General features: G+C 40.8%; 2 protein-coding genes across 6 annotated transcripts in view; both read right to left on the reverse strand.

Annotated features, from left to right (window-relative positions):
- ZC2HC1B (zinc finger C2HC-type containing 1B) overlaps window positions 1–2,596 on the reverse strand; it is a 99,727-nt gene extending 97,131 nt beyond the window's left edge. For all 4 annotated transcript variants that reach the window (XR_004442924.1, XM_033235196.1, XM_033235195.1 and 1 more), the window contains exon 1: window positions 1,979–2,596. Coding sequence is in view for 3 of the 4 variants with exons in the window: in XM_033235196.1 (XP_033091087.1) it covers window positions 1,979–2,006 (28 nt within the window). In the remaining variant the exon portion in view is untranslated. The remainder of the gene's footprint in view (window positions 1–1,978) is intronic.
- Window positions 2,597–2,730: 134 nt separating this feature from the next.
- Window positions 2,731–23,094, reverse strand: LTV1 (LTV1 ribosome biogenesis factor). Of its 2 annotated transcripts, none has more exons than XR_004442922.1 (11): window positions 22,888–23,094; window positions 21,766–21,897; window positions 20,192–20,365; window positions 16,225–16,312; window positions 9,479–9,620; window positions 8,923–9,178; window positions 5,978–6,105; window positions 4,299–4,438; window positions 3,648–3,700; window positions 3,257–3,426; window positions 2,731–3,126 (listed from the first exon to the last, which is right to left on the reverse strand). XR_004442922.1 is itself a non-coding variant. In XM_033235172.1 (11 exons), the coding sequence occupies exons 1-11, from the start codon at window positions 22,888–22,890 to the stop codon at window positions 3,016–3,018; spliced, it is 1,428 nt and encodes a 475-aa protein (XP_033091063.1). In that variant the 5' UTR covers window positions 22,891–23,094; the 3' UTR covers window positions 2,731–3,015. The 2 variants fall into 2 exon arrangements, 1 of the variants encoding a protein (XP_033091063.1); XM_033235172.1 differs by having other exon boundaries at window positions 3,257–3,457.
- Between the last annotated feature and the right edge of the window lie 2,016 nt (window positions 23,095–25,110).

The raw sequence follows: 25,110 nt of genomic DNA on the forward strand, positions 1-25,110 counted from the left end.
TGGTTCAACTTCACAATTTTTCCATGATGGTGAGAAAGCAATACGTATTCAGTAGAAAGTGGTACAATCCTCTCTCATGATGCTGGACAGCAGAGGCGAGCCACTGCTCCCAGCCAGCCACGTGATCACGAGGGCAAACTGGTAACTCTACAGCGTACTGTATTGCCAGATGATTTTGCACAACTGTGGGCTAATGGAAACTATTCTGAGCAAGTTTAAGGTATGCTAGGCTGAACTATGATATTCAGTAGGTTAAGTATAGTAAATGCATTTTTGACTTACCATGTTTTCAGCTTATGGTGGGTTTATCAGGGCATAATCCCACCATGAGTCAAGGAGCATCTGTGGTACCACAATATCCAGGTGGTTTTAACACCAATCACAGGCAATGCTTAAACAAAATAGGTGGGCCGGGTGTTGGTGGCCCATGCCTGAAATCCCAGCACTTTGGGAGGCTGAGGCGGGCAGATCACAAGGTCAAGAGTTCGAGACCAGCCTGGCCAACGTGGCAAAACCCTGTCTCTAAGAATACAAAAGTTAGCTGGGCGTGGTGGCGCACACCTGTAATCCCAGCTGCTCGGGAGGCTAAGGCAGGAGAATCATTTGAACCTGGAAGTTGCAGGCTGCAGTGAGCTGAGATCGCACCACTGCACTCCAGCCTGGGTGACAGAGCAAGACTCCATCTTGGCAAAACAAACAAACAAACAAAAAAGGTTTAAGATACAAATTCTTCAAGATTTTGCCCCCTGCCTGGGATCTCTTAGGCCTTTCTCTCCTCCCTAACCCCAGTGAGTCTAGGCCCTGCTATGGTTTTCTCCACATTTAATTCTTTTCTGAAATCTTTCCCATCTATCCATGCATCCATACACTACTTTGTGACTGTATACTGAATGCCAGGCACCATTCCAGACGGGAGGATAAAGCAATAAATAAAACACTGTGCCTTCAGGGTTTGTCCTGCAAGAGGAGACTGAAAACCAGTCCTCTGTGTCAACAGATGTTGTGGAGAACATAAACCAGGGAGGGAGGGTCAAGGATGCAGGAGAGGGATGCATGCAGTATTTTTAAATACAAGCTCAGGGAATAGCCTAGAGTGAAGGTGACAGCTGAGCACCAACCATGAGGAAGGTCTGTCTGCAGTGAGAGCACTTCCCGGGGAACAGCAAGTACCAAGATTCTCATTAAAAGTGGTACTTACCACAACAGTGATAGTATCGCCAGTTACATTTCACTGCACCTATCCTGCCTCCTCAGACCATGTGGCTCCTGAAGGCAAAAACCCTCTGATCTCTTGGGCTCCCAACATTTAACATGGAGCTTTTATGTTCAGTTCCCAATCATCATTTATAGATTTTTAGACAACAAAGATATCAGAAAATTCATTTACAGTATCATGAATTTGTTCTTCAGAATAAAATTAAAATATTTAAGTTTGGAGTATAATCTGCCTAAATCACAGTATGTTTCATCAAGACTCATGGCCTAGTCTTTTTCTCTTAATTGCAAAGTATAAAATACATGGATTTAAACACAGTGAAGTAAAGTTAGCACCTCATAACACAGAATTTGAGTAACATGACAAAGGAACATCCAATGCCTATAAGACTCTTGCTGTTTTTGAGAATCTTCAGTTGAGACAGCTATCAAAATAAATGGCCAATCCTTTTAGTACTTACGTTCTCAATATTGACATAAACCATCATCTGACCCTTTACTTCACAGGCTGGCACGTAAATACATTCTCTCCAGTATCCTACTTCTGCAATGACAAGCTCCAGTCAAGATTTTTTTCTAGCCTATGTTGGTAGAATACCTAATGCCATCAGTTTTGACAACTCTTTAAAAATCCTACAGTACTTAGATTTAAACAGATCACACATGGTAGAACAAGCTAATACCAACCAGCTTTGAAAAGCCTAAGCAAATGATTACAGATGAAGGCAGTTTTCTAATAATTTAGATACCAAGTGCAGCTCACCTGCCAAAAATGGTTCTGCCCCAGCCATTCTGTTCCTAACTCAGAGCAACAGTGTTCACAGATTTTTACAGCTTAGTCCAGATAACAACATACTAGTCAAGAACATAAACCAGGGCCACTAATCTGTTGCAAGAAGTCACAGTTTACCAAATAATCAACAACTGTGATGATGTCATTGCCTAAACCTTGAAAAAGTTTGAATCAGTTAAAACAAAAATCAACTCATCAAAAACAGGGAAAGTTTTCAACTATGTATTTTAATCAAGCATGAATGGTTCCGAGGATTAACTAATGTTGAAAAGACAAACTCTCCAGTTTAAACTGAAATAAATACTTCTGATTTTGAACTAGGGACTCACTGAAGTCAAATAAGTTTTCTTATTTCCTTGACTATTCTGTTTCCTGCCTTCACTGTTCCTAAATCTCAAAAGCAAGCCATCCAGTAATATAACAGGAAATATGAATCTTAAGAACCTTAATATTCAGTTTTACCACCCTTTTGAAATAGTCCTTTGTATACAGCAAGGAAAAACTTAGCTTCCTAACAGTGGAAACTTCTCAGAAAAACTCATCTTACACTAAACAGAATAAAGTCAGCATTTCAAAATTGAGTTTAACCAGGCCACTTTTCTATTTACAGCAAATTAAACCATGTAATTCCTGAAAAGGCATGGAGAGGATTCAAAGAAATATTTGAAAACATCTGCAAAAAACAACTATGACAACCATACAAATAAATGAATACAATTCCATTCAAGTTATGAAGATATTTTCCTTTAATTTATCCAAACATTTCACATTCATGAAGTCATTTATTTCAGAGCAAATGTAAGCTTATATTAAAAATTAAAACATTACAGTATTTACAAGACAGTTGGCAGGGGACACTTGCTGGTATAAAAATAATACAAATACTGTATTTTCCTCTTATCTGCCAGTAAAATGGCAAACAGTTATGTCTTTCTGAAGGTTCTAGTCAATGACTAAAGATAATGAAGAGCCCCTAATAAAGTGCCTTGCCCTGTATGCTCCACTGTCTATAGCTTTAGACCCTCAACATTCTTCTTCAAGTTCTGCAGCTCTTTTTCTTGCCTTCTTTTCTCCAGTTTAAATGCTAACTTGTTAGCTTTCTTCTCCACTCTTCGTTCCTGTTGTAAGTACAAGAATATACTTGTATTATTCTTATCTTTAAACTGATACAGGCTGCTTTTACAAAATTCCCCTAATTTCCCCTCCACCAGCTCTTTGTAAACCTCACATTTGAAAAGTATTTTTTACCTTGCGCTCTTCTTTGACAGCTTGCTTTCTTGCTCTTTTATCTTCTTTGCTTTCATTTTTAGAACGTGGCTGGGTTGATACTTTAGGAAGGTCACTGCCATTAATCATCTGTATTCTTTCAGCTTGCTTTGCTGTCAGTCCTTGCTTTGGTAAGACATTGAGAGGTATTCCTGTTTTAGAAGATATTTGAATTTGTTTGGGCTGAAATACAGATAAAATGGTACTAGAGTTATTTCTCATTCCTATTAAAAAATAGCTCATTAATGGCATACTGTAGATGCTTTTTCTAATATCACGGCTAGCCACCAAGATAAAAAGTTACTGAGTGAAAATGTGCACTCTATTTTTTAGGCACTGCATCCTTCAAATAGCTTAGCACACTAGGACTTACCTTTGGTTGATACTTGATTAGCTGTGGATGGTTATATAAATTTGAGTATGTACCTAAACAAACAAATAAAAGTCATGTATCAATAAGCACACTTTCAGTTCCACCAAGCATTACTGAATTCCTACTATATTTCTGACTTTGTGTTTTCATGGTGCAAAATAACATTGGAGTCTCTGATCAATGTTTTATAAATTGCTTACAACTCAATATTGGAATATTACTCTTTCTAAATAATTTTTCACAAACTTCCTAAAAGCGTAACTCTTATTAAAATATAAGCATTTTTTCAAAGTTGATTTTTTTTTTTTTTTTTTTTTAGAGTTTCGCTCTTGTTGCCCAGGTTGGAGTACAATGGTGTGATCTCGGCTCACTGCAACCTCCACCTCCCGAGTTCAAGCTATTCTCCTGCCTCAGCCTCTCGAGTAGCTGGGATTACAGGTGCCCGCTGCCATGCCTGGCTAATTTTTGTATTTTTAGTAGAGACAGGGTTTCACCATGTTGGCCAGGCTGGTCTTGATATCCCGACATCAGGTGATCCACCTGCCTCAGCCTCCCAAAATGCTGGGATTATAGGCGTGAGCCACCACGCCCAGACTAAAGTTGATATACTTTAATACTTTAAAATTACTATCATAAAGTGAATATACTTACTACAAATAGATTCACAATCCCACTTCTCTTTGGCTTCTTCAAGGACTACAGTAATCATTTCTTCCTCCTCAGACTCATCAAGCTCATTCATTGGCAGGTCTTGATCCTCCAAGGGTTCAAGGGTATTCAATTTTACACAACTTTTGGATGAGTTTTTAAAAGTGAAGACCGAGAGAGGGAGAAAATGACCTCTTATTATATACTATGTCACTAAAACTGCAATTTCTAGCTGTGGAAAAAAACCAGCGTTTTAAAACGCACATATTCCAGTGACCTATCTGTCATTTTCTGTCAAACTCTGTTCTATCCAGCCCTGCCTTTTCCCTCCAGTGAGTTTTGGATATTCACTTAGCTGATAGGAAGGTAACATCTAGCTGTGTCTTTCCAAGGCAGCTTCCTAAGAAAACAGGTTTTTAAAGCCTAAAAAAGCATAACTCATCTTTCTCTGCGAAGTATTCAAATATTTTACTCAAACTATACAGCTCCTTGTCCTGCTATGGGATCTATATATTATAGTGATCATGGAACATCAGACCTTTCTAGCAGATTTGAACACTTCATCAGTTTCTCTCAGAGAAGAGTCACCCTGATGTGGATGCTGATTTGCCAAAATAACCAGCTGGTCAGTTCCTCTAATCTAGCTGGAGAGACAAATTCTTATCTTTCCACGAGATGTAAATACCTACTTCTCAAAACACTTGGCATTTCAGAAAGATGAAAAGAGCATATACTTGGAATAATTCTTCAGCCCAAAAGACTAAAAATATCATCTTATTTCCCAAGGGGAATGTGTCCCTTTATTTCTTTTTTTTTTTTGACACAGAGTCTCGCCCTGTCACCCAGGCTGGAAGCAGTGGTGCTATCTCAGCTCACTGCAATCCCTGTCTTCCAGGTTCAAGCGATCTTGTCTCAGCCTCCCAAATAGCTGGGATTACAGGTGTACGCCACCATGCCTGGCTTGTCCTTATATTTCACACTCTAATAATACTCATGCTTCTATCAAAACTTTTAAGCAAAATAAACCAAAGGAAAAAAAATTAAAAATGGGCTGGGCGCAGTGGCTCACGCCTATAATCCCAGCACTTTGGGAGGCCAAGGCGGGCATATTACATGGGGTTGAGTTTGAGATCAGCCTGGCCAACATGGTGGAACCCCGTCTCTACTAAAAATACAAAAATTAGCTGGGCATGGCGGCATGCCCCTGTAATCACATCAGCTCAGGAGGCTGAGGCAGGAGAATCACCTGAACCTGGGAGGCAGAGGTTGCAGGTGAGCTGAGATCACACCACTGCATTCCAGCCTGGGCAACAGAGCAAGATTCCATCTCAAAAAAAAAAAAAAAAAAAATTAGAAAACGAAACACATTCTACCATGACTCTTCTCAAGTCAAAGATATGGAAAAGTGGCTCCTCGTATATTCCCATTACATTCTACTTCAGAATGCTTAACACCAAAATGTAGGCAAAACAGATGAGCTATACATGAGCCAAAGTTTATGGAAAATGTACCACTTTCTTTTTTCCCCCCTCCTATCTTTTTTTTTCCTTCTTCATTTTCTTAATATGGATTTTGACTAGGTTAATTTTTTCCTCAATTCAGTTATACTATAGACCTTTCTTTGGAATTTTTTCTTTTTTTAAAAAAAGAACAAATAAACAAGGAAAGAAAAGTCACTGTACTTCTCTGCCTTTTCTTTATAGTAGTCATTCAAAACTTCCTGTAAGCGATTACTGTCCACTTGAATAGAACCTTCCAATTCTGCGTTATCCAGAGCTCCAATTTCATCATCATCATATTGCTCATAAAACTTGAATATAAACAGAGAAAAGATACCATGAAAAGCAAATGTACTCAGTAAGACTACACATTTAAAATTTTTTACATTAATTTTATTATTACATAATAGTTATTTAGGTACTATCACAATTACCATTAAAATATCAATAGGTACTATCACAATTACCATTAAAATATCAGTAGGTACTATCACAATTACCATTAAAATATCAGTAGGTACTATCACAATTACCATTAAAATATTAGTAGGGATTTAATGCTATAGGATGTGGAAGATATTTCTGCTCAGTACTTTAAGACTTACATTTAGACTAAAAATAGGCTTCCATTTAACATGTAAATGAAAGGCATTATTCTACTCAGCTTGGAGAACAAAATGCTAGGCAGCACAGATTACATCAAAACATTTTTGAAGATACTTTTTCTTTTCTTTTTTTTTTTTTTTTAAATATCTCACTGTCTCCAAGCATGGAGTAGAGTGGCGCGACCATAGTTCACTGTAGCCTCAAACTCTCAGGCTCGAGTGATCCTCCCTCCTCGGCCTCTGAAGCAGTTGGGACCACAGGCACATGTCACCACACCCAGCTATTTTATTTATTTTTGTTAATAGAAACAGGCTCTGCATTGCCCAAGATGGTCTCAAACTCCTGGGCTCAAGTGATCCACCTGTTTTGGCCTCCCACAGTTCTGGGATTATAGGCATGGGCCACTATGCCCAGTCTGAAGATATTTCAAATTCCTTAGTTATGCAAACTAAAAGATTGTGCAACTGAAAATTTTCCCACTAATGTACATATTTCGTTCTTGTCTAGACAATAATTATCATATTATGCAAATGGTGTTGACACTGTTAAGCTTTGACAAAGAGTAAATGGGGGGGATATATCTCCTGAAGTGTGAGATGTGTAGCAACAGTTTGCTTCTCCCTCAAGAGAAGAGGGAAAATAGTATTAGGTGAGAAGGTAGCAAGGTAAGAGCCTTTATTTTAGATTCACCTTGAAGGAAACTATTCCTTCATTCATTTATCATTTATGGAACACTTTAAACTTCTACTACATGCCAAGACACCATTTTAGGCTTTCAGATGTATCCATGAGCAAAATACAAAAAACTCTCTGCCCTTGGGGAATTCACATTCTAATCTGAGACAAATCTATACAACACACACAATAAAGAAGCACAACATTAGACATGATGTTAGGAGGTGTTATGTGCTACAGAACCAACAACAGGATAGGTGGGATTAAAAACCTTATAAACAGTCTATAGGCTGGGATCACAAACCCTGGAGCTAATCTGTTACAACAGAACCAAATACAGTATATGAAAATTCAAACTTTCAAAAGCGTCTTTTTTTTTTTTTTTTTTTTTTTGAGGCGGAGTCTCGCTCTGTCGCCTGGACTGGAGTGCAGTGGCCGGATCTCAGCTCACTGCAAGCTCCATCTCCCAGGTTTACGCCATTCTCCTGCCTCAGCCTCCCGAGTAGCTGGGACTACAGGCGCCGCCACCTCGCCCGGCTAGTTTTTGTATTTTTAGTAGAGGCGGGGTTTCACCGTGTTAGCCAGGATGGTCTCGATCTCCTGACCTCGTGATCCGCCCGTCTCGGCCTCCCAAAGTGCTGGGATTACAGGCTTGAGCCACCGCGCCCGGCAAAAGCGTCTTATACTCTACTTCCATTATGTTCCTCAGTGTTAGTTATGTCTGAAAACTCCAGATGAGAAATGGAAAGAAATGGAATTTTGATGTGCTCAATGAGGCCAATACTTCAGAAATACATCTTACGGATTACTGTTGGAGAAATTCAGAATCAGGATGTCAGAATTCAAGGGGGACAATAAGAACGTTTGATCAGTCAACTCCTTTTGACCTATACACGTTCCTTCCAGAATCAAAACTAGGGTGACTGGCCTCACAGAGTGCGTAAAGGAAAACAACAATAACTAGGGTGCTTTTATGCTCTGTTTTAATAAAGAGATACGTTGTTTTCAACACTCAAAAGTTTTAGCTTTGGGTCCCAATCTCTCTTTTTAAAAAAATTTAAAAAATAAGGCACAAAGCAAGGTGCCTAACATCTACTTAGCTCACGGGCGGATTGGTTGACTTGGCCAGAGGATGGTCCAGCTTCCAGATCAACCTCAACCCGCTTGGCTTCATCAAGGTCCTCTACTGGATTGCTTCTATCTTTAGATTCACCTTGAAGGAAACTATTCCTTCATACATTTATCATTTATGGAACACTTTAAACTTCTACTACATGCCAAGACACCATTTTAGGCTTTCGGATGTATCCGTGAGCAAAATACAAAAAACTCTCTGCCCTTGGGGTATTCACATTCTAATCTGAGACAAATCTATATGACACACACAATAAAGAAGCACAACATTAGAGATGATGGGGGTTTTCAGGGCCACTTCTGGGGGTTTTAAGGGCCAAATAGAAACTCATGTGAGTTGTCCTACCACAGTTACTGAGAATAAAACGATTACAGCTACTTTTGGTTATCCATTCAGGTTGAATGAGGCATCATTTGAATCACCTCCAGGTGTAAGCGTGTGATATCAATTGGAAAAGTCACATCCTCCTAGACGATTACTTTTCTTCTGCACAGTTCTATGCTCCCTTTGCAGTCTTTGTGCTCCTGTACTGCACTGATACCCTTCTGCTTTATGCTGGCTACATGAACCTATAGCTGGATAGTTGCAAATTTCCTATGATTGACTTTGCGGTTGGTGAGCACTTCAACCTGGGCTAAAGTTGACAGGTATTAAAAAATATATATATATATCATAAGATAGTACTAAAGCATCCCTTATTTGGGGACCTTACCTTCTCAAACCTCTCATCATGTAGGGTCAGCTGTTCATTTCTCCTCATGACTGAGGAAGTCATCGAATACTCGGTGAAGCGACTTTTTGTTTCCTCACTCCAGAACAAGTGATCTGCTATAGCGCTGTGGGTTTTTCCGGGCACAGACATACGATCTTCATCTGACAATAGGCCTGCAGAGTCATAGTCATCACTGCTATCTCCCTTCTCATCATCCACATCTTCCCACTCGCTGTCATCTTCATTCTCAGATTTCCTAAAGTAAAGGTCATAAATTACCTACCAAAACAACTTAAAAAGTAACAGAACAAAATCACTTTACACAAGTAAAACTGGAAAGTATTTCAGGAAAGGTTCTTGTCTAGGCAGGAGGGTGTTTGATCAATCCGGTTTGGTAGGAAAAGCAATAAATCTCACATTTTCTGCTCTAAAATACAGAAGTCTCAGATTAAATGCTCTTGAAGGTCTCTTCCAACTGTAACGTTCTATGGTTACCATCCCACTGAAGAAGTAACACTTAGGTCATCATCTCTGCTTTGAAACAAACCACACATACTGTATATCTCTTCCCTCTTCCTCTCCTGTTGACTTATTGGCCTGAAGAATAAAGTCATCCTCAAGCAGATTATCTGGATCATCAAAGTCAAAATCATCATCAAGAGCTGCAACAATGTCAGGATCAAAATCCAGTCGAGGTCCTAGAAGGAAAACAAAAATTGAGCAACAATTCCCAAAGTAGCAACAATTCATTCATATAAGGACCTATGATAGCAAGAGTCTATTAATATATTGAAGATAAAAGAATGATTAAGAACTAAGTTCAGTCTAGTGAAGAATAGAGTGATCATTCCAAGACAAAAAAAAAATGCTGCCTCAGCCCCAGTCAGGGACTTATAAATAAAACTCCCATCTCCCTGGGACAGAGCACTTGAGGGAAGGGGCGGCTGTGGGCGCAGCTCCAGCAGACTCAAACCTTCCTGCCTGCTGGCTCTGAATAGAGCAGCAGATCTCCCGGCACAGTGCTCAAGCTCTGCTAAGGGACAGACTGCCTCCTCAAGTGGGTCCCTGACCCCTATGCCTCCTGCCTGGGAGACACCTCCCATCAGGGGTCGACAGACACCTCACAGAGGAGAGCTCTGGTTGTCATCTGGCGGGTGCCCCTCTGGGAAAGAGCTTCCAGAGGAAGGAACAAGCAGCAATCTTTGCTGTTCTGCAGCCTCCGCTGGTGATACCCAGTCCAGAGGAAGGAACAAGCAGCAATCAGTGCTGTTCTGCAGCCTCCGCTGGTGATATTCAGGCAAACAGGGACTGAAGTGGACCTCCAGCAAACTCCAGCAGATCTGCAGCAGAGTAGTCTGTTAGAAATAAACCTAACAGAAAGGAATAGCATCAACATCAACAAAAAGAACGTCCACACAGAAACCCCATCTGAAGGTCACCAACAACAAAGACCAAAGGTACATAAATCCAAGAAGATGAGGAAAAACCAGCACAAAAAGGCTGAAAATTCCAAAAACCAGAATGCCTCTTCTCTTCAAAGGATCACAACTCCTCACCAGCAAGGGAACAAAACTGGATGGAGAATGAGTTTGACGAATTGACAGAAGTATGCTTCAGAAGGTGGGTAATAACAAACTCCTCCGAGCTAAAGAGGCATGTTCTAACTCAATGCAAGGAAGTTAAAAACCTTGAAAAAAGGTTAAAGGAATTGCTAACTAGAATCACCAGTTTAGAGAAGAACATGAATGACGTGATGCAGCTGAAAAACACAGCAAGAGAACTTTGTGAAGCACACACAAATAACAATAGCCGAGTGGAAGAGAGGATATCAGCGATTGAAGATCAACTTAATGAAATAAAGCGTGAAGACAAGATTAGAGAAAAAAGAATGAAAAGGAATGAGGCCGGGTGCGGTGGCTCAAGCCTGTAATCCCAGCACTTTGGGAGGCCGAGACGGGCAGATCACGAGGTGAGGAGATCGAGACCATCCTGGCTAACACGGTGAAACCCCATCTCTACTAAAAAATACAAAAAACTAGCCGGGCGAGGTGGCGGGCGCCTGTAGTCCCAGGTACTTGGGAGGCTGAGGCAGGAGAATGGCATAAACCCGGGAGGCGGAGCTTGTAGTGAGCTGAGATCCGGCCACTGCACTCCAGCCTGGGCGACAGAGAGAGACTCCGTCTCAAAAAAAAAAAAAAAAAAGAAAAGGAATGAACAAAGCCTCCAAGAAATATGGGACTATGTGAAAAGACCAAATCTACGTTTGACTAATGTACCTGAAAGTGACGGGGAGAATGGAACCAACTTGGAAAACACTCTGCAGGATATTACCCAGGAGAACTTCCGCAACCTAGCAAGGCAGGCTAACATTCAAATTCAGGAAATACAGAGAATGCCACAAAGATACTCCTTGAGAAGAGCAACCCCAAGACACATAATCGTCAGATTCACCAAGGTTGAAATGAAGAAAAAAATGTTAAGGGCAGCCAGAGAGAAAGGTCAGGTTACCCACAAAGAGAAGCCCATCAGACTAAGACCGGATCCCTCAGCAGAAACCCTACAAGCCAAAAGAGAGTGGGGACAATACTCAACATTCTTAAAGTAAAGAATTTTCAACCCAGAATCTCATATCCAGCCAAACTAAGTTTCATAAGTGAAGGAGAAATAAAATCCTTTCCACACAAGCAAATGCTAAGAGATTTTGTCACCACCAGGCCTGCATTACAAGAGCTCCTGAAGGAAGCACCAAATATGGAAAGGAAAAACTGGTACCAGCCACTGCAAAACATACCAAAGAGTAAAGAGCATCAATACTATGAAGAAACTGCATCAAATAACAGGCAAAATAACCAGCTAGCATCATAATAATAGAATCAAACTAACACATTACAATATTAACCTTAAATGTAAATGGGCTAAATGCCCCGACTAAAAGATACAGATTGGCAAATTGGATAAAGAGTCAAGACCCATCAGTGTGCTGTATTCAGGAGACCCATCTCATGTGCAAAGACAGATACAGACTCAAAATAAAGGAATGGAGGTTATTTACCAAGCAAATGGAAAGCAAAAAACAGCAAGGGTTGCAATCCTAGTCTCTGATAAAACAGACTTTAAACCAACAAAGATCAAAAAACACAAAGAAGGGCATTACATAATGGTAAAGGGAACAATGCAACAAGAAGAGCTAACTATCCTAAATATATGTGCACCTAATATGGGAGCACCCAGATTCATAAAGCAAGTTCTAAGAGACCTACAAAGAGACTTAGACTCCCACATAATAATAATGGGAGACTTTAACACCCCATTGTCAATATTAGACAGATCAATGAGACAGAAAATTCACAAGGATCTTCAGGACTTGAACTCAGCTCTGGACCAAGTGGACCTTATAGACAGCGACATAACTCTCCACCCCAAATCAACAAAATATACATTCTTCTCAGCACCACATCACACTTATCCTAAAATTGACCATATAACTGAAGTAAAACACTCCTCAGCAGTTGCAAAAGAACAGAACTCATAACAGTCTCTCAGACCACAGTGCAATCAAATTAGAACTCAGGATTAAGAAATCCACTCAAAATTGCACAACTACTTGGAAACTGAACAACCTGCTCCTGAATGACTACTGGGTAAATAACAAAATTAAGGTAGAAACAAGTAAGTTCTTTGAAACCAATGAGAACAAAGACACAACATACCAGAATCTCTGGGACACAGCTAAAGCAGTGTTTAGGGGGAAATTTATAGCACTAAATTCCCACAGGAGAAAGCAGGAAAGATCTACAATTGACACCCTAACATCACAATTAAAAGAACTAGAGAAACAAGAGCAAACAAATATAAAACCTAGTAGAAGACAAGACATAACTAAAACACAGCAGAATTGAAGTAGATAGAGACACAAAAAACCCTTCAAAAAAACCAATGAATCCAGGAGCTGGTGTTTTGAAAAGATTAACCGCTAGTCAGACTAATAAAAGAAGAAAAGAGAGAAGAATCAAATAGACACAACAAAAAATGATAAAGTGGATTTCACCACTGATCCCACAGAAATACAAACTACCATCAGAGAATACTATATAACACCTCTATGCAAATAAACTAGAAAATTAGAAGAAATGGATAAATCCCTGGACGCATACACCCTCCCGAGACTAAACCAGGAAGAAGTCGAATCCCTGAACAGACCAATAACAAGTTCTGAAATTGAGGCAGTAATAGCCTAGCAACCAAAAGAGAAGCCCAGGACCAGACAGATTCACAGCCAAATTCCACCAGAGGTACAGAGAGGAGCTGGTACCATTCCTTCTGAAACTATTCCAAACAAAAGAAAAAGAGGGACTCCTCCCTAAACTCATTTTATGAGGCCAGCATCATCCTGATACCAAAACCTGGCAGAGACACAACAAAAAAAGAAAATTTCAGGCCAATATCCCTGATGAACATCAATGTGAAAATTGTCAATAAAAAACTGGCAAAACAAATCCAGCAGCATATCAAAAAGCTTATCCACCACAATCAAGTCGGCTTCATCCCTGGGACACAAGCCTGGTTCAACGTAATCCATTACATCAACAGAACCAATGACAAAAACCACACGATTATCTCAATAGATGCGGAAAAGGCCTTCAATAAAATTCAACACCTCTTCCAAGCTAAAAACTCTCTCTCCATAAACTAGGTATTGATGGAACATATCTCAAAATAGTAAGAGCTATTTATGACAAACCCACAGCCAGTATCATACTGAATGGGCAAAAGCTGGAAGCATTTCTTTGAAAACTGGCACAAGACAAGGATGCCCTCTCTCACCACTCATATTCAACATAGTATTGGAAGTTCTGGCTAGGGCAATCAGGCAAGAGAAAGAAATAAAGGATATTCAAATAGGAAGAGAGGAAGTCAAATTGTCTCTGTTTGCAGATGACATGACTGTCTATTTAGAAAACCCCATCATCTCAGCCCAAAATCTCCTTAAGCTGATAAGCAACTTCAGCAAGGTCTCAGGATACAAAATCAATATGCAAAAATCACAAGCATTCCTATACACCAATAATAGAGAGCCAAATCATGAGTGAACTCCCATTCACAATAGCTACAAAGAGAATAAAATAACTAGGCATACAACTTACAAGGGATGTGAAGGACCTCTTCAAGGAGAACTACAAACCACTGCTCATTAGAGAAACGCAAATCAAAACCACAAGCAGATACCATCTCACGCCAGTTAGAATGGCAATCATTAAAAAGTCAGGAACAACAGATTCTGGAGTGGATGTGGAGAAATAGGAACGCTTTTACATTGTTGGTGGGAGTGTAAATTAGTTCAACCATTGTGGAAGACAGTGTGGTGATTCCTCAAGGATCCAGAACCAGAAACACCATTTGACCCAATAATCCCATTACTGGGTATATACCCAAAGGATAATAAATCATTCTACTATAAAGACACATGCACACGTAGGTTTACTGCAGCACTGTTCACAATAGCAAAGACTTGGAACCAGCTTAAATGCTCACCAATGATAGACTGGATAAAGAAAATGTGGCACATATACACCATGGAATACTATGCAGCCACAAAAAAGGACGAGTTCATGTCCTCTGCAGGGACATGGATGAAGCTGGAAACCATAATTCTCAGCAAACTAACACAGGAACAGAAAACCAAACACTGCATGCTCTTAGTCATAAGAGGGAGTTGAACAATTGAGAACACATGGACACAGGGAGGGGAATATCACACACTGGGACTTGTTGGGGGATGGGGGGCTAGGGGAGGGATAGCATTAGGAGAAATGTCTAATGTAGATGATGGGTTGATGGATGCAGCAAAACCACCATGACATGTGTATACCTATGTAACAAACCTGCACATTCTGCACATATATCCCAGGACTTAAAGTATAACTAAAAAAAAAAAAAAAGAAAGAAAAGAAAAAAGCAATGATGCTTCTCCTTTTAATATCCACTGGTAAAAATACTGTTCCATTATACATCTATAATGTTTAACCTTGTCTAGCATAATTCAAAGGTTTTGTCTGCAGGAAGAAACTGGGCTTTAAATTCACCTGTTAAAAGTAACTCAAATGAATAATTTTTAGACTGTTATACTTTGTCTTTTCTGACTATGAGATTTTAATAAATATCTACCTGTTTATTCAGATATATCCTTCCATCTATAAAAACACTAGCTCTAGGCACACTGCTTAGGAGTTAGCCCGGCTCCACAAGGAGAAAATGAAAACAAACAACAACAACAAAACTCAAGTTCAAGACAAACTTTCAACTCCAAATTTATCATCTGACATGGCCTCCAACACCCTCTGCTACATGGCCATTGCTTAACCCTCCCGCCTCATTTCTTTTTAATCCATACCCTTCCTTCTGGGCCTGCTAAAATGTGTACAGTCACCTATATTCATGTTCTGTTGCCTTAGCACATACAGTCCACTGTCTGGAACATTCTCTTGTCCCCACCCCTCCCCTCCTTCTTCTATCTACCTAACTTTTACTTAAGAAACAAACTAGACATCACCTCCTTTAGAAAGCCTTGCTCAACTCTGTGAGGCTGGGATTGGTACTCCTCACCCCACTAGTATTATCTATCTATACTGTAATTTATCATTTACTGTTTATTTTTCCCAAACGAGGTAAATTTTTGGGTCCGAGACTATGCTTGATTCTGTTTTAACCCAAGGCTCTACCACACAGACAGTGGCAACTCAAAAATCTGTAGAATAAATTAATGAATGAATGTCACAGGACAGGTGTTAGTTAATAATTAAGGCAACTCAGGAGAAAATACCAACACCACTTCTATGAACTTTTGTGTTTGTTCTGAAATACAATGTTGGTACTAAAAATTAAAAACATTTTCCCCCAATATATGTGTAGATGGTAAAATGAACTTCTATAAAAATACCTGTATGCTCTTGGGAGAAACTCTGAAAGACAACAGATTATTTTTCAAAATTACACTACAAGTAATGAATAATAAATACCACTATGTTTGTAAGAGGTTACGTGAAGGTTACAATTCCCCTACTAGATTACCAAGAATAGTTTCCCCACTTTCTTCTCCAAACAGGAACTCAAAAGATGCAAGGATTTGATGGTAGGAATACAAAAATACAAAGATCACACTCATCCCTTCCTAATAATCCCTGATCTGAATTCCAGACATATCTCAATTGTTTCAATACTTCAACGGGGATAGAAAAATCCTAGACCATTTATGTTTTGCAAAATACACTTATCCACATAAAAAGATAAAGGAACTAAAAATACCTGAAACTGGAGCTGCTTTATTTAACAATCCAACATCTTCCTCAAACTCTGAAGCAAACACCGATGAAGGCAACTTAATTCCAGTGCTCTTGAAAAAGAAATTGCACAATGGTTAGGTTTATTTGGAAATACTTCTTAACTAGTGTACTGGGTTGAAGTCCCCCCAAAATCAATGTCCATCCAGAACCTCAGACTGTGACCATATTTGAAACAGGGTCCTCTCAACTATAAGATGAGGTCTTACTGGACCATGGTCCTGTAACGAGACCAATGAGGACAGAGACTCACAGGGGAGAATGCCATGTGCAGATGACAGCAGACTGGAGTGAGGCCTCTATAAGGCAAGGAACTCCAAGGAATGCTCACTGGTAACCTTCAGAAGTTAGGAATGAGCCATGCAACAGCCTCTCCCTCTAAGCCCCCAAGAAAAAAACCAACTCTGCCAATACTTTCATTTCAAACTTCTGACCTCCAGAACCATGAAGGAAGAAATTTCTGTTGTTTTAAGTCACCTAGTTTGTGCTAATTTGTTACTGCAGTCCTAGGAAACTGTTACAACTACATTCTGTGTTCTCTCACCTGTGCTCCAGGTTGTATATATGTTAAACATGTGGCTGGGCGCGGTGGCTCAGGCCTGTAATCCCAGCACTTTGGGAGGCCGAGGCGGGTGGATCACCTGAGGTCAGGAGTTCAAGACCAGCTTGACCAACATGGAGAAACCCCGTCTCTACTAAAAATACAAAATTAGCCAGGCATGGTGGCACATGCCTGTAATCCCAGCTACTCGGGAGGCTGAGGCAGGAGAATCGCTTGAACCTGGGAGGCAGAGGTTGCGGTGAGCTGAGATCGTGCCATTGCACTCCAGCCTGGGCAAAAAGAGCAAAACTTCGTCTCAAAAAAGAAAAAACAAAACATGTATATGCCATCATAAACTCAAAAGCAACTCTTTATAATTCATCACAGCGCTTTCTCTAGTAAATTATTCCATTTATCCCTCAGATCCCATGAGTTTTCACCATGTTTTAGCAAAAGAACGAGAACTAAGAAAGTTTAAATGGTCCACCTCCCTGAGAATGATCAGTAAGTGAGATTCTGGGATTCAAATCCCAGAGTTTCTTAACTCCACTTGCCTGAAGTTTCAAAACAAAATTAAACTTTTTCCTCTTAAACTAGAGATAATGTCCTAATCTCTAGTAATGGCACAGCCCTTGTATGAATTGGCTCTCTTAAATCCTTGGGTGGTTATAAATCATTTTGCTCTGTCCTATGTCCCCTAGAAATCTCTTACTTATAGTGATTTCACTCTATTCTTTGGGGGCATCATCTCATTTATAGTTAACCAAAACATAAATGACTGCAACCGCTCATATAGCTAGTCTATATCCAGTACAACCTCCATACCCATGGCTAGATTAAGCTCCTTTAATAATTTTATCATGTGACCTTCTTGAGTTTCTAACAGGTCTCAATTTTTCACTCTGTATTTAAGGCCCTGGTTCTCAAGGCCCTATAAAATCAAGGCTACTCTGTGTATCCAAATTTCTCAGTTATTCTATATGACCACGCAAATCAAGTTCATTCCTCAGTCATGCAATAATGCAAAACACTTTACTTGGCATGCAGGTGCCTGACACTGAACCACAATGCTAGCTGTCTCAGCACCCTGACTGAAAAAGTTCCTTCTCCTGTCAACAGTACCCACCACTTGGTGGCCAGCTCAGTTCCTACCCTCCCACATGAAGCTCTTTCTGATCACTGTCCTAGAACTTCCCTTGTGTGAACTCCCCGCCTTCTTCACACACTGCAATCTACTTAAACATGTGCTAGCCTACATTCCCTGACTGGTTCTTATGCTTGTTTCCTCTCCTTGACCAAACAGTTGATAATGTGAGGACAACCACCATGTGTTATTTATCTCTGTGCACCTTACCACCTGCCCTATCCTTAGCCCAGGAGGAGGCACAAAGCTGGAATGTGCATCCTCATTGGCTCACTGAGAAAGCTCTCTGAATTGGAAGCCTCTGAGGAGCATGAGTAAAGGCTACATATGGCAGTGTACACACAGCAAGATGTTATGGCTTCCAAAATGAGTTTCTCAGTAGCATAAACATGGGCAAAGATCTGTTATTTTGCTTTAGAGCATATTTTTAAGAAAATAGCTTTACTGAGACATCACTCACACACAATTTGCCTATTTAAAATGTACAATTTAATGTTTTTTAAGTATATTACATTATTAATTACTTAAAATTATAGTAAAATCTACATAGCGTTTTAGCCTTTAGGCTTTCAAAAAGGTATCTTTGTGATATTTATCCTTAGAAGTCTGGGGTTAAACACAAGGTCAGCTTGTGTTAAATGAATTTACCTTTGTGAGATATTTTTCAAATCTTGAAAGAAAAGAATCACATACACGATTAGAGTTTAAAGAGGAATTGCTTTTTTTTTTAGAGGAGTACTGTGTTTTCATTGGTTGCAGTACTTCTCAACTACATGGTGTTTGCCCAGCTACTTTCCACAATGGCACCACCCTCTTTCTTTCATGTCAAAATCAGGGCCTGCTCAAGCATCAATCATTTCTATGCTGCCTTTTCACACTGTCTCACACTGTTTCTAGGGGTTATTCATTATTTCTAATCTATTTGAATTTGGTGGTGTGTTACAAACTAAAGTAAAAAAAGTACATGGGACTAATCCATATTTTTTCATAGTTGTACAGAAAACCAACGACACTTTTGTTTTTAAATACAATTCAGTTGTCCCTGTAAACATCACTGAATTGTCCATTTAAGAGCCTTGTCCTGTTAAAAAATCAATTAGTGATTGCTTTTACTCAAAATGAATTAAGGATTAAAAGTACTGGTCAATACAAGCCAGCCAAGACTTTACTAAGAATTTTCTCCCTTAGATAAACAAGTTGAGCTACTATGGAATCCCTTCTCTCCCTCAATAGGTTATAGAAGGAAGTGAGCCAGTAAGTCCCTACTACCAATAAAGCCTTGAGGAAGAAGAAATAAAGAAGTTGGTTCTCTATGACAGAGATGTGGTGGGATTTGGGGCGTTACAAAAGAGTCACAACCTAGTTAGTGAAGAAGCAGCTGCAGTTACTATCTTTCTTTGGGATGATATCCTGAAATCTAACCTTTCTAAGTCTCCTTAAGCAACCAGCTATTGCCTGTTAAGAACTACAATCACATCTTCCCCAAGGAAAGGCATGCCTAGACCATGACAGAATTGGGGAATAAGGGGCAGGGTAAACTGGTGCCCTTTCTATCTCTTACCTTTTGCTTATAAACCTAATGAATGTCTCCTTTTTTTAAAGTGCTAGGTGATGTAAAAGTTTCCCACAGGGAAATTTACTCTACATCAAATTAAAAATAAGGTCACAAAGGCATACAACATGGGCATTCTTCACATAAACGGGAGAGAAAACAGAACTTAGACTAACAGCACTAATTTCATATAAAGACGTACTATCATTTCTCCTGAAAGTATTAAAGTGGACCGAACATTAGTTTACAAGACAGGAATGTTATTATCATCCACTCATTCTTTTTTTGATTTATGAGTAGCCTGCAGCTTTTATAAAAGTGTTAAAGATCTAAATATTCCATAAAAGTTAAGTCCTATCTTAGAACAGAGTTTATGATCCTGAAACAGTTATGTTGTTAACATGTAGAATGTCAGCTGCTTTTCTCCTATTGAAAAGTGCTAATATAGCCATGTCTATCAATCGAAAGTTCTAAACCTATAAAAAGGCTGTTGCGTTGACACCTGCCACCAGAGAAGAGGTGACCTATTCTCTCCTGATGGTACACACGTGCATACACATACATAATTTTAAGTGGAGGCATGGTCTATCTTTGTGCTCTTCATATGGACACCATTTCTTGCCCCAAACAGTTATCTTGATTTAAAAATGATTTCTTCACCTCACTCCCACACTTAAATTGCTGAAAAGCCTTACTGGAATGACTAGCGATTCTTCTTTCTCCTCTCTCCGGTTGTGTGCACTGAAGGTACTTGAGGGAATAAGCTCTGAGGGCCCAGATGGTTCCTTCAGGTGCTGCAGGTAGTCATAGTCATCATCAAAGAACACTCCATACTTCCTCTGTTCTGCTCGCCTTTCCTCACTGTCTATCTATAAACAAAATGGAATTAGTACTTTCTTCACTGTTTACCTATAAACAAAATGGAATCAGTACACCTTCCAAGGATAAGGCAAGGGAATATTACAATGAGTATAGCTTTCCAAGTAGGAAGCGGATGGCACATGAACGTTTTGGCTGATGGGAAAAAGACAATTCTTGACAAACAGGAAATGTACAGCTTCAAAACCAGAGTGCTACATAACATTAAAAAGGAATGAAAACACTCATGCTTTCAAAAGGGCAATAAAAATAAATAACAATTGCTCCTTCCACTAGACATTTATGTGCAACATTCTGAGTCACAAAATATACATACAACTTATTTTATCGTCTATTTGGAGGGTTATAAGAAAAGACTTGGGGGGCCAGGTGCAGTGGCTCATGCCTATAATCCCAGCACTTTGGGAGGCTGAGGTAGGAGGATCACTTGAGCCTAGGAGTTCAAGACCAGACTGGACAACATAGTGACACCTCGTTTCTACAAAACAGTTTTAAAAATCAGCCAGGCCCGGTGGCATGTGCCTGTAGTACCGGCTACTCTGGAGGCTAAGGTGGGAGGATCGCTTGAGCCCAAGAGGTAGAAGCTGCAGCGAGCTGAGATGGAGCCACTTTGCATGCCAGCCTGGGCAACAGATATTTGGGTGCCTTGAAAGGTAAGTACAATTTCTTGTATTTATATGCAAAAAAAAAAAACCTTCTCAACATACAATAAAACTGGTTTTACTGAAAAGCTAAACATGGCCCATGTCTCCCAATACTCTGCTTCCCAACACTCTGTTTCATAATATCTACACTTAATAAGTAGAGTCTAACATTAAGTCAATCTTTTCGAGGCTCCCTTGCAAAGTTCCCTGAGCTAACCAAGCTAATCATTTCCTAAGATGAGCAACCAGGAGGCAAAATGCAGTTTGTGGTTATAAAACGGCAGGATCTTAGAGAAAGCACAGTTTGAGCATATACGGGTGCCCCAAATAACATCATGTCACATTGTAGCTGGTGCTTTGGTAAATATTTACCATTATTCTACAGGATTTGCTCATTTAAACACCTCTAATAAAGATCTTTGTCTTCCCAATCAAAATAACACGAATGATGTAAAAATCAGCAAACTGTACTGAAAATTAACTTATAGATTATTTCCCAGAATATAAGTTATCTGAGAATAACAGCTGACTTAACAATTTATTAAAACTATTAACATGGCCGGGCGCGGTGGCTCATGCCTGTAATCCCAGCACTTTTGAGGGCCAAGCTGGGAGGACTGCTCGAGCCCAGGAGTTCGAGACCAGCCTGGGCAACATGCCGAGACTATTTACTTAAGAAAAAGAAACAAACACACACAAAAACTATTGTCTACCTACAAACTGACTGGCCAAAGAACAGGACCTACTTTTTGTGTGGGCAATAGAACCCTCTGGGGTGCAGTCTCATCTGCTGCTAAAGGATCTCGTTGGCTCCGGTGGACCAAGTGAAAAGACACAGCTTTCTTCTTCTCTATAAAGGGCTTTTTCTTCCTGTGAGGCTTCAAAGGAACAAAACCACAATTAGTTAAAACAAAACAAAACGACAGAGAACAATTCCATAGTTCACATATCCATCTTTAGTAGTCATGTTAAAGATAAATACTTTTTAAAAATCTACACTTCTAGGGCAGGCAACATCAGCTGTGTTCTGTAGAATCCATACTTAACCTTCCTTCAACATACATTCCTTGAGCACCTACTTTGTGCCAGACCTTGTTATGGGAACTGATAATACAGAAGTGGGAAAGTCAGATAAAGTCCCTGTTCTTAGCAAGAAAATCAAGATAATTTCCGGTGAAAACATATAAGACAGTGACGTGAAAATGACTTAAAAGCTACTTTACACTGGCTGCTCAGGGAAGGCCCCTGGCCGACTGAACCAGAATGACAAGAAGCCTGCCACAACATAATTTGGAGTAGACAGCTCCACATAGGGCATCTACCAACCAGCAAATAAAATCACGATACAAACAGCTAAAGTTTAGTAAGATCCATCATCCAGTTCTACATTCTTACTTCGCTATTCAATTTTGATTCTCTAAACTGTGAAACCAATTAAGTGGCTTTACTTTGGGCCCAATCTTATGCTCTCCCACAAGTTCCCTTTCTCAAAGCAAACTGCCACTCCAATGCTGAGGGAGACCAGCAGCTCCCTCTGCTCGACCCCCCAAGAAGCCCAGGGTAGTGCGTTTGTGTCCGCAGTCACAAGCTTTTAGCTAACAGAAAGCGCACAGGGCTGCAGGCTCCCAGGGATAAAAAGGAGGCCATTCTCCTCTCCGGGCCACATCGCAGGGAGGCTCGGCGGTGCGAGACTGTAATTAGCAAAGAATGCCCGGGGTAGTGAGGATGGCCCATTTCAGAGTACTGTGCCGCAAGCAGCCTCTGGCACGACCCAGACCCAGGCCGCAATAGCCAAGGCATTACAGGAAGCAGCCTGGCCTCTGCAAAACGGCAGCGCCCGGCCGCCGAAACAAGTAAGGCTTGCTCACCATGCTGCAGCCGCGCGGCGCTCACCCCCAACAGGGGCGGCGAAGACACCCTCGAAGTCCGGCGGGGAGACCAAGGCCCAGCCCAAGGCCGCCTCTGTAGGCCTCACCACACGTGCGACCCCAGCACCCGGCGATAACGCCACCCAGTGGGCCATGGAAATGGACCAATCGCCGAGGAGCTGATGGGTCGTGGCCGGAAGTTACGTAACTCGCTGCGTCTACACGATCGCGAGAAGCTACCGGGAGGTGGGGCTGGCTTAGCTCTCAACCCTGAGCGGGCTGTGTTTTTCCTGACTTTAGTCTCCCGCCGGGGAAAGGGAATGGCGGGCCTCTTTAGCGTTGAGGCGCTACAGAGGGGTTTCTGCTTGTGGACGAACCTCCTTTTATAACTCCCTCTACGGAGACCAGAGGGGACGAATCTAGCATCGCCGTTGACTTGTGTCCCTTACCTATTCCCAACCATAAAACAAAGCCACGGACACGGAAGGGAGGCGACCACCCCGCTGGGGTGCTGGGGTCGCCAAGTTTCAGGTTCCCTCTCCGGGTGGTGGCGGAGTCGGTTGCCGCAGCAACGGAGGCCGGGGGCGGGGTGGGGGGGAGGCCTTGCCTTTGTAGACTGCGTCAGACTTGATCAGGTTTTATTTTCCACTGTTCCATGAACTGCTTTCATGTGCCCTGTTAACCAAACCCCCGAGACTCTGTTAACTGTAGAGGCATTTGAACTAATAAAATATATTCAGAATCTCTGGTGTTTGAATGTTAACTCTCTCCCACCGTTTAAACAAATAGGCTATAAGCACGCATTCTTAGGAAGACTTCAGGCCGGTGTTGGCGCATTCACATAGCTTTTCTTGGACAAAGGTGTGTGGTAAATGCAATCACTCTCATCAGCAGGCCTTTTTTTCAAATTTGTTTCCCCCACTTCCCAGTTTCTGGTGACCTCTCAATGCATGAGTTGCCTTGGATTATGTCTTTATGCCGTAGGCATTACCACTGTATTTGTGGAGTATTATCCTTTTATTACAATAAAAATTATAGAAATAGGCCAGGCGCAGTGGTTCATGCCTGTCATCCCAGCACTTTGGGAGGCCGAAGCGGGTGGATCACCTGAGGTCAGGAGTTCAAAACCAGCCTAGCCAACCTGATGAAACCCCGTCTCTACTAAAAATACAAAAATTAGCCAGGTGCGGGGGCAGGCGCCTGTAATCCCAACTACCCTGGAGGGTGAGGCAGGAGAATAGCTTGAACCCAGGAGGCGGGGGTTGCAGTGAGCTGAGACCATGCCATTGCACTCCAGCCTGGGTGACAAGAGCGAAACTCTGTCTCAGAAAAAAAAAATTATAGAAATAATTTAGGTTAGGACCATAAAACTTGTCTTGGGATATTGCTTTGTAACAGAGATAATACATAGCACTCCTATGTGCCAGAGATTTGTTGTTATTATTCATTATATACAATTAAGAGATCCAAGAGGGCAGTTTTTATTTCCTTTCAATCAGTTGTGTTTACTGCTGTATCTTCAGGGGCCTGACACATGGGGCATATATGCTCAGTAAGTGTTTATTTAAATAAATTAATGTTCTGGCGCTTTATCTGCATCATCTCATTTCATCATCACTGCAACACTATGAAAGAGATGCAATTATCTTCAGCATCCTACAAATCCTAAAAATGAGGCAAGAGAAATACAAATTAAGTACTAAGCCCCCCAGCTGACTGAACGGACTCCCTTTTGGCCAAGGGGACCCAGAATAACCTTGAAAACTGAGTTCTTGCTTTGCTTTGTTATATCCCCTCTGTCACTAACCAGGATCAGGCTTTCTTCCCTAAGGGATAAACAGAAACCATTCCTTTCAAAAGACTCCACCACTGATATCAGCCTGTTGCTGCCCTTCCTTTTTTGCCTAACAGACTACCCACCATGGGGTGGTTTTTGTCCAATCTACAGAGCATGCACAGTATGGGTTTTATTGGCCTCTACTTCACCTTTTGACATCAGAGGCTGAAAACTCTTCAGATCATGCTGATGCCCCATTTTTTGTACCTAGGACCCATGAAGGGGTAATGAAGCTCAATTGCACATTTACATGTTTCTCCCTTCATAAATATTCATTATTCCTCCTATAGCTTATTAAGTATGTGTATTCTGCCACCCTGCTCCCTTTCACTTTGCTCCTCCCTCAGAATGTATGTTTTTGGCTTCTGGCTGGAGGGTATTCCCAG

This window comes from Trachypithecus francoisi, unplaced genomic scaffold, assembly GCF_009764315.1.
Source record: "Trachypithecus francoisi isolate TF-2019V2 unplaced genomic scaffold, Tfra_2.0 Lachesis_group15, whole genome shotgun sequence".
Lineage (NCBI taxonomy): Eukaryota > Metazoa > Chordata > Mammalia > Primates > Cercopithecidae > Trachypithecus > Trachypithecus francoisi.

Coding starts and splice junctions, on each gene's coding strand:
- LTV1 (XM_033235172.1), bottom strand. Junction 9,179..9,478: donor GAAGAGGGAAGAGATATACA/GTATGTGTGGTT, acceptor CCTTTACTTTAG/GAAATCTGAGAATGAAGATG. Junction 3,127..3,256: donor CTGTCAAAGAAGAGCGCAAG/GTAAAAAATACT, acceptor TACTTACAACAG/GAACGAAGAGTGGAGAAGAA.